Below are 10,471 nucleotides of genomic sequence, written 5' to 3' on the forward strand. Positions count from 1 at the left end.
CGAACTTACTACCGTACCAAAGAAGTTTCATTTCGTACGCCTATTGGTCGAATTTTCGTTACACTTTTCGTGTCGCATAATCGAACTTACTACCGTGTCAGAAGAAGAACCGTCTCGCCAACGTCGTACGCCTATTGGTCAAATTTTCGTTACATTTTTCGTGTCGCACAATCGAACTTACTACCGTACCAAAGAAGTTTCACTTCCGTTACACTTTTTCGTGTCGCGAATCGAAATCACTACCGTGCCTAAAGAAGTTTCACTTCAAAAATTTATCTTTCATTACAAACAGAATAAGCTCAAAAGAACATTAAGATATGACAATTTTTAAAGCTTAAATCTACACGGGGGCTTCACAAGTCTTCCGTAACGTGTACGCGTTTCGGGCTTTTCTACGTCAGCGTCCTTTCGCACTTTGCAAGTTTTACTAGCGGGAACAATCTCTGCTTTCTCTGACGATTTCTTCTTCGATTGATGACAAGCTCTCAGCTCATCTAAAGATTCTTCCCCAGAGTGTACTTCTAATAGAAAAAATCGTTGTACAGGACGTATAAGTTCTCCCGTGGCTGTTTTTAAACAAACAACTCTCGTCTCTTCATCAATTCCAGGAATAAGTTCAATTATTCTGGCCAAGGGCCAGTCCAGACGTTTCTGCAGGTCGTTGCCGATGAGGACGACATCTCCCACCTTGAGAGTGCGTGTAGTAGATCGCGTCGAAGGACACTGTTTCAGCTGACCAAGATACTCGATTCTGAAACGCCTTCTCAGAGCCTCGCGTAGTTCCTGAATGTAGCGAAGTCTTGCAGAATCAGCTTCGGGCACAACAGCACTGGGCAAACAATGCCAATCGGGTCGAATACCTTCTGTGTGGCTGCCAGAATTTTTCTTTTTGTGACTACCTCGGGGATCCTTGGCTGTAAACAATGGCTGGAAATATTTAATATGTCTTCACCTTTATCCCAGACAAGGCCTAAAACTGGAGTTTCTGTCGAGGGATTCATATCGCCAGAATACTCCCCACCCTCGAAGGTCAAATCCTCCTTTACTCATGTATAGAGTCGCCTTCTCCTTGAAACTTTCTACCTCGTCGACCGTTGGGAGACTCATTATTCTGTTGTCAACGTAGAAGGATTTTGCAAGATCACGTACTAACTTGATCTCCTCCTCGGGTAAGTCTCGAGCAATGTTCTCCAGATGAAGATCGATGGTTGCTCCCAGCAAAAATAGGCTGCTTGATACTCCAAAAACGACACGTCAGTGTCGATAGATCACAAATTCCGTGTCTTCAGGCTGTCTCTTCCACAAAAATCTCATAACGTCTCGATCCTGCTTCAAAACGCTAATGCCTTTCGTATATCTGTTATCACTCCAAATTTCTGCAGCCTGAATCGCAGCAGCAATTCGGGTACCAATTTGATGAAATTTGGTCCCGTCTCTGGGCACTGATTCAACGAGGGACTTCCTCTTTCTCTTGACGATGCATCGAAAACTGGGCGAATCCGAGTCGTGCTGTTTTCCTTAACTACGTGTCTGTGTGGCAGGTAATGTCCATAATCCTTTGCTTCATTGTTAGAAAGTTCTTCTATTATACCATCGTTTAACCAATCCTGAAAGACGTCGCCGTAGGCTTGGTAGAGACCATCTTGTTTTAGCTTCTTGATTGTACTTTCTAACTTCCGCTCAGCCATCGCACGATTCATCGGTAGAGTTGGGTGGTTCTCCTTCCAGGGTAAACATACCTCATAACGTCCTTGCTCGTTTATGATTGTAGAGAGTCGAAAGCCTTTTAAGACGTTTTCTTGATGCTGTTCCTTCGTAGAATTTTGGATGGGATCTTGTATTCCCAAAACGTCCAAATTTCACAGGTCTTCAATCTTGGCCTCGTCCACATACGTAGAAAAAGCGATTGCCACACTGTCGTTGCGCTGACAAACGTGCGATGGATTTTTGCCCATTATTGTCCATCCAAACTTGGTATCAACAGCCGTTACTCCATTATCAAGTTGAACTATTCGACCGGTTAGAAGCTTGCCAGCAACATCGGCTCCTATCAAGAAGGAAATCGGTACTTCATCGTGGTTAGCATCTGTAAGATTAATGGATTTTTTACTTAGTTCCATGATCCAAGAACCTCCGGTCACCCTGGGAATATTGACACATATTTTATTCTGCTCAAATGCGTTGAAATTGCACGCGTAGCCACCGTCAAGACTACGTAAACAAACGAGGTAGCGTTTGTGATCCAGAGGTTGAGTACTTACGCCTCCAAACAGCGAATGAATCATCGTGCGATTACATGTTTCCTTGAATTGCATCTTCGCAGCCACGTCAGCTGAGATATACGAATGATGTGACCCAGTGTCAACGACCGCTCGAATTAACTGTTCTTGAATGTCGTTGTATACTTTAACCATAAATGTCTGCATAAAAACTTTCGGGCCCGATGACAGATTGGATAGATTCTCCACGACGGCATTTTCTTGAGTGTCCGTCTTTGCTTTACTTCCGGAGCTCGACGTATTAGAGGCCACACGACGACATAACAACAGAATATGCCTGTGACCACACCACGCACACTTACCTTTATAACGACAACTCTTGAGGTTATGTCCGATTTTGGCACAACAAAAGCAGGCTCTCTTTTCTTTAACAATCTCCTGCCTCTCTGCCAGAGATAGTTTCTTAGCCTTTTCACAATTCACACAGTTATGCCGTTTGTCACAAAAAATGCATTTAGAGTCGATCGTTTCATTTACTGTTAAAAGTCCTGCCGCCGTTGCGGTGTTTCCGACGCTTCCTGTTTTGTTCTCTTATTCCTATCCTTCACCTTTGTCTCTGAGGTGATGCCGAAACCACTAACAACTATTTCAATTCTTTGTTCTGCCTGAACCTCTTCCGCCAAGAACGACATGAGGTTAGTGAGCCTGTCCTTTGCGACGGTAGCGCCAGACAACGCCGGTGATCGCTGCCAAACTCTAAATGTCTTCTCCGGCAGCGAAGATTCCACTAGAGGATACAACATGGCCGCACACATTTCAGTAGTGACACCAAGCGACTCGAGCGCTCTCAACTGCGTTTCGAGCTTATCGAACAGGTTACCGACGGATGGCTTCTTTTCCGACTTAGTGGTGTTGTTCAACACCAACTTGAGCAGCACGCGCACGTATAGCTCAATTAATAAATCGTTTTTACCGAATCTTGATTTTAAACTGTCTATCACTTTGTCATAATTTTCCGCGATCGGTGGATAACTATTCACGAGATCACTAGCTCTAGAATCCTTTACCATAGCCTGAATTAAATATTAGAATTTATCTTTCTGGTAATCTGTTGATCCTCGTGGATATTCTTAAAAAGACTCCAAAATTGCAGCCACTCGCGTAACTCTCCGCTGAATTTCTATAACTCGATCTTTGGTAGCTGAACCGTTTATCTTGGATGGCTTGTTTGCTGTCACGTCTGTTTCTTGGTTGAACGGCCTCACCGCCATTTGCATTGGGGGAATTGGTTGCATCAGATTCGTAACTTGTGTCTTGATGCGATAATACTTGAGACGATATTCATCGCATGCCGTGGATTCCTCTTCGAGGTCTTGATCCGTCGTTTCTTCTCGATCGAGTAGTACTGTTGCAACTTATCGTTGAGATCCTCGATTTCACTGGCTTTATCTTTTAACAACGCAAACTGTGCTTGTATATCTCCGATTGCTGCGTCTCTACTTATATTCGTTGAGAGCCAGTTGTATGTCCTTGTGAATGCCGCACGCGCGGTTTTCCTCAGCTTTTTGCAGTTATCTATGATCACACGAGATTATTTACGCCAGAGTCCTGTCACGGTCGCCAGATGTTCAGAATTGAACTGAATAAGATGCGTAAATAAGGCACGGATATATAAGGATTGATATCTTTATTCGGGATTTCTCAAGAACGCACGTGTCGCTAGCACCTCTCAACGAACTCTGCTTGCACACACTCATACCACACAGGAGACAAGCTTGCCATCTACTCGAAAAAATAAGAATTTTCTCTCATAAGCCACACAAGCGCTCTTTAACAAAGTTCTCTCTCTAGATTGTCGGACTTAAAACGCAATTGTGTAAACTGAAACTAAAAATAATATATTTTATATTAATTTGATATTGTCAAGTAAAATAATATACTATTAGAAGAATATTTATAACAGTTATACAAATTTATATGGATAGATCCATTATAGAGTATATATTCATATATGATTATCTTTAACCTTATAAATATACTTTTACATTATCACACATGATAATATACTAGTATATAAAACCATATATGACTATATAAAGTTATACTTAAAGAGATTTAGCCATATAATATTGTTTAAGATTATATTTCCATTTCTTATATGACCATATATAATTACACGGAGAAAAAGTTACGGTTGCTACAACAGAATAATGCTGTTAATTTTCGCCCATCCATACAAAAAGGTTATGGAAACCATAGTACTCTGGAAGTGACCTATGGTTTCCATATGGTTTCCATATGGTTGCCCTAACCTTAGTGAAGGTAGCTACTATATGGATGTTGCAACCATAATATATGGATGTTACAACCATAATGAACAAATATTCACCCGACAAAAAAAAATTATTTATTTCGAAATTTTATTACTATTTTTTAACTAAATTTGTTTCTTAAGATGCAGTCTATGATTATAAATATTTTCTCGTATTTAAAAACACATATAAAAACACACTTACCTTGGTGGGATTCGAACTCGGGACCTCTGGATCGTGAGCCAACTGCCTTACGTGGTAGACCACTTCTTAATTTAATGTTAGTGTTATATTTAGTCTACATATGTCAACCAGCGCAAATATATAATTTTTCAAAAATCATCTTAAGAAACAAATTCAGTTTAAAAAGAGTAATAAAATTTTGAATTGGATATATGATATAATATTTCTTATAATGTCGGGTGAATGTCAGAAACCAGTGTCGGCTCATTACGAAATTTTGTGTTCGTAAATATATTTATGAAAAAAGTATATTTATAAAGGCCTATCTACAAAAGACGCAGAACGCGAGTCGCAAGACACACGCACAGTCTAGATGTCAATCTAACCTCTGTACACAAAGAGGTTAGATTGACATGTAGACTGTGTGTGTGCTTGCGACTCGCGTTCTGCGTCTTATGTAGATAGGCCTTAAAGTTAAAACATCCTTATAAAATCCACTTTATTCTATGCAGAAATTCTTTTGCGCGCGCAATGGAACTAAACTCTCAATCATGCAGTGATTCAATGCTGTACCGTGCAGCTATATCTTATGGATCTCTCAACCATAATAGTTGTGCTGCAGACCACATAAGAGGGATAGCAATAATCCTTTGGTTGAGGCAACCATATACGAGGGTATTATAACCGAATGTTACGTATCGTAAGAACTACGGTTATGACAACTGTATAAATGGGCATATCTTAACAGCTACATTCAATGTAATATCAATTTAACTTGAATTCACATACATTTCTCTTTTAATCATAGAGAACATTGTTGTAACAACCGTAACAATTTTCTCCGTGTATATATTTACTAATATGAACAAATAAGAGGTATTTTTTTCCAAGTATACAGGGTCTGTCCGGAAAGTAATGCGTCGCATTTTTTTGTGACGTGACTATACTTCGCAGTGCGGTCGGACCGGTTGGGGAGAGTAGGGGGAACCCTTAGCTTACTAACGGTCGGTAAGCAATTGCCTCCGTGCGCTTGGAGGGTTAGGACGGCTGTTTTCGTGAACGTCTACGTAGTAGTCGCGTCGAACTTATGATGGAGAAAACTTTAGGGCAACGCTAGGCGATAAAGTTTTGCGTGAAGCTGAAAAAGACGCCGCTCAAAACTTTTGAAATGCTTAAGGAAGCCTTCGGGGCCGATTGCCTTTCCAGATCGCAGTCCAACAGATAGCACAAGATGTTTAGAGAAGGTCGGGAGGAGGTCGCCGACGAGGCCCGCGCAGGCTTTTTCAACTTCACGCAAAACTTTATCGCATAGCGTTGCCCTAAAGTTTTCTCCATCATAAGTTCGACGCGACTACTACGTAGACGTTCACGAAAACAGCCGTCCTAACCCTCCAAGCGCACGGAGGCAATTGCCTACCAACCGTTGGTAAGCTAAGGGTTCCCCCTACTCTCCCCAACCGGTCCAACCGCACTGCGACGTATAGTCACGTCACAAAAAAATGCGACGCATTACTTTCCGGACAGACCCTGTATAATCATATATGCTTATATATGACTATGTATAATTATATACTCTCATATATAGCCATATAATATTGTTTAAGATTATATTTTCCATTTCTTATATGATCATATATAATCATGTATCTACTAATATAAACTAATATAAACTAATATAAATAAATAAGAGATTTTTTTTTCTGGGTAATGCGGTTTTAGACATGTGTGTATGTGGTGCTGGGTAAGGTTTTTTTTATAATGACTCGCTTTTTATTTTACAGATAAGTTAGAACAAAGAATTTTTATTTCTTTTTGTACTCGCGCGGCGCGACGTTGGCCCAATAGGCCTACTTTGTAATGAGCCGGCACTGGTTTCTGACATTCACCCGACATTAAGAAAAAATTATATTTGTATATCCGATTCGAAATTTTATTACTCTTTTTAAACTAAATTTGTTTCTTAAGAATTTTTGAAAAATTATATATTTACGCTGGTTATAACACATGTAGACTATATCTAACACTTACATCAAATTAAGAAGTAGTCTACCACGTAAGACGGTTCACGATCCAGAGGTCCCGAGGTCTCGAGTTCAAATCCCATCAAGGTAAGTTTGTTTTTCAAGTACAAGAAAATATTTATAATTATAGGTTGCATCTTAAGAAACAAATTTAGTTAAAAAGTAGTAATAAAATTTCAAGATAAATATAATTTTTTTTATGTTGGGTGAATTTCCTCATTAGAAAATGTTTTAATTCTAGTATTTCCTTGTAGTCTACTGTACTCAACTAGATATAGAAATGTGTAGAATATCAGTATTAGTTACACTAAAAAAATACAATTTACAAAAGTGTTCCAATTCTAGCATTTTCACTTAGGATTTTGTAGTACTTCTTAAATTCATGTAGAATAGATTATAGTTTATATTTTATAGTTTTTTGTAGTACACTTTTATTTTTTTTAAATTTTGTAGAAATATTTCTGCCAGGGTTGACATCAGTAACACGAGCCAGAGCATTACATCGCACTTTGAAAGATATTTTGACAAATATATGTAAGTCTTAATAGATTTTAGATTAGCAACATTTTAGTCACATATAACTTCTTTTCAGACAACTATTTTTTACACCTTGACTACACAACCTTGACTAAACAACGAAGCAACAATTCTTATGGACTGGACCCGATTTATTCTCGCCTCCGAACGAAGAATCAATTATTATGTTAATTTGCTCGCTGACGACCTCCGTTTTTACCTTTGACTTCATAGATACAACGACAATATTCCTGTATGTATTTGTCAAGCTTTCGAACGGTGATGTGGCTCTGTAGGTAAAGAATTTTATATGGTTAGTTAGGAATTACATTGTAATTATTCTACGGCTGAAGAAGACTCGGTGAAGTCGAAACGTTCCGTTGTTTACATATATGTGATTAATAATTATATGAATTAACATCCATTATTGCTCGATTATTGGCCTTTCCCTTATTATTGTTGTTATTACAATTTTATGATACATAGTGTTGTCCACGAATTTCTAGTTGCTGGTACGACTTTTTTCTCTGAGTGTAGAGAAAACCTTTCTTTACATTTTCATAGCAGGAACGATCTTTTATACTATATAGTTTCTTTGTAATAAGTGAAATACGAACATGCTGCATTGTAGCCAGCTTGCCACGATAGTAGGGTAAGTTGGCTGTACGACAAAAGTCTATGTTAAATTAATGAAAACGTAATAGAAATACAAAACGCATAGCAAATGTACTTTTTGATAAAGATTGTATATCTTTTAAAGTTATTTTGTAATAATTGAATAACAAAATGCTGCTGCAGAAAATTGTAAACTATTTTAGATGTAGCTTTCTTCGATATAAAAATATTAAATATAAATTAGCCCGTTTTCTTTTACGTGTGGATGTTTAACAGAGCCTCAACTTTCCAATTTAAAAATAAATATATATCTAGCTTCTATCAGCATTGTAAGTAGCAAATCACATATTCACACACGTCTACACTTGCGGCAACTGCAAATTAAGCTAAACGTACCTTAATATGAGTCAACATATCCCATCTTTACATACGTTTGATTTCAGTCATTTTATTACAATAAATTACTGTTGTTACTCAAAATAGCATAGTCGAATATAGTAACAGAAACTTTTCTTTTAAGGGCCCTGGATACCCATGTCAGCCATCTTGAATCGAAACGATGAAATATGGACAATTCTTACGGAAGATCTTAAATAAGAAGGAGTCACCGTACGATTGAATATAAGCGCTCAAATGAAAGATGAAAGCATATTGTATGTTTACCTGCTTATTAATTTGCTGGTTCTAATATAGAAATTGCAGTAACAGTGCAATAAAAAATTGACAGCTGATCGGCGTAGCACTGTTCTGGAAAACGGTTTATAGCACTTTATTGGATTATTATTTGAGGCAATGGACAGCACATTGACATAACCAACAAACTAAAGCTCAATAATGCACAATTTTTAGTACGATTAATAAGTTATCTTACCAATAAGATCTTCCGCAAAACAATTGTCCACTTTTTGACGTGTTTCCCGCCGCGAGCCACTCGAGAGTCGACTGGTGGAGCACACGCACACAAGAGAAAAAACGTATCTGAGTGCACAGGTACGTGCTTTCTCTTGTGTGCGTTTCCCCCACCAGCCGACTCTCGAGTGACTTGCGGCTTAAATCTACCAGCTGTGTATCAAGCTATGAAGCTTTCTCCAGTAGATGTCGTGTCACTCGACCGCTGTATTTTCCGAGACTATCCAGTAGGGGTCTTAACTAACAATAAAACTTTGATTTACGTACGATTTACCCAAGTACGATTTACCTCGTGCCTTTAGCTCTTCTTTAATAGCTCCGAACCACTGACTAGCATCAGGCCCACCTAGCGCTTCCTTGTAATTTTGCGGCGCGTTGTACTCGGCGAAATCGGCTGCATCGTGGTCGATCAACCATCTCGGTCTCTGGAGCAGCGCTCGATCTCTCAACATACGACCTGCTTGGTTAGCAGGCGCTGCAGGTGGATCTTCGTTGCGTTGAACAGCCTCTGCTTTCTCGGCCGGCGGTATAGACTTTGCATTGCCGACTGCCGGCGCAGCCTCCCCATTACCGACCGGTGGTTCAAGCTCGGCATCCCTGTTGCAGCTGTCAGCTGCGTTCGGAGTAGCCTTGGTGGATCAGCGACAACGGCCAATTGTCCTGGAGGACGTGTTGCTGCCGAAGTCGCTCATACGAGCGAGGAGAGCGTCCAACAAGCTTGCTGAGGCGGTGAAACGAGGCTTCGCGGCGACCCAGGAAAAGGGCGCTGATTCCACCGAACGTGCAATGACCAACGGCGCGCGGGAAGTGAAGCGTCAGGCACCCCGGTAAAAGACAATAAGGATAAGCATTAGTTATAAGACGTTCCTATTGTATTAAAAAACGTTCAGATTTTGAGCGGTGAACGTCAGAGTCTCTTGTAGTGCTAAGAATATGTTATTTCGTGTTTAAAAACATTATTTCCACATTAAGAATAATGTGATTTTGCGAGTTACAAACATAAAAAGGTTTGTTTGGGTATTAACAATTTTGGTTTAGCGTTATTAGCAAGTGCAATACCATTAATATGGGTTTTTTTGTTTGTTTTTTATTTTTTCTCCCTAGCAATGCGATCAATGATTCCTTTTCATTTGTTAAAACAAAGGCTCAAACAATGTGACGTGTATTATTGGAAAAGCGGCGATAGCTAAATATCAAACGCATTTATTTTGTTGATTTCGCGGCAAAAGCGATTCACTTGGTTTGCAAAGTTTATTTTCCTTTGTTGGTAAACGGTAAAACGATGCGGATTACGCGGGCTCAAGTATTGCGAATGAGCCACGAAATCGGTCAAGTCGACCGTACTTTAGGTTACGAACCAGCATGGCTTAAAGGCCGGCTCACACGAAAGAGTGGCGCTAGAATAAGAGGCGCGAGCGCGAAGCGCAAGATAAAGGCGCCCTAAGGAGATTCATGCGCGCGAGTTAAAAGCCGATTCACGATAAAAAGATTGAACTTCTACCTTTCCCCTATAGCTAATGGGTCACGCGTTTGAATATCGGGAATAAATTGTACGCGGCGCGTAAAGTTGTCGATTTGGCAACGCTCGATCCGTAAGACGAGAACGATATATAGTGTTGCGAAAAATAATTAACTCGAATAATCATCCGGATCGCGATAACGCGAACGGCCAATACGGGCGGACCAATTCCACAGC

General features: G+C 39.7%; 1 protein-coding gene across 1 annotated transcript; it reads right to left on the reverse strand.

The window, feature by feature from the left end:
• Positions 1-1,331: 1,331 nt before the first annotated feature.
• On the reverse strand, positions 1,332-1,688 carry LOC112457675. The gene has a single exon (XM_025020855.1). The coding sequence runs from the start codon at positions 1,686-1,688 to the stop codon at positions 1,332-1,334; it is 357 nt and encodes a 118-aa protein (XP_024876623.1).
• Between the last annotated feature and the right edge of the window lie 8,783 nt (positions 1,689-10,471).

This window comes from Temnothorax curvispinosus, unplaced genomic scaffold (genome assembly GCF_003070985.1).
Source record: "Temnothorax curvispinosus isolate PA1 unplaced genomic scaffold, ASM307098v1 QBEX01008092.1, whole genome shotgun sequence".
In the NCBI taxonomy this organism is placed as follows: Eukaryota; Metazoa; Arthropoda; class Insecta; order Hymenoptera; family Formicidae; genus Temnothorax; species Temnothorax curvispinosus.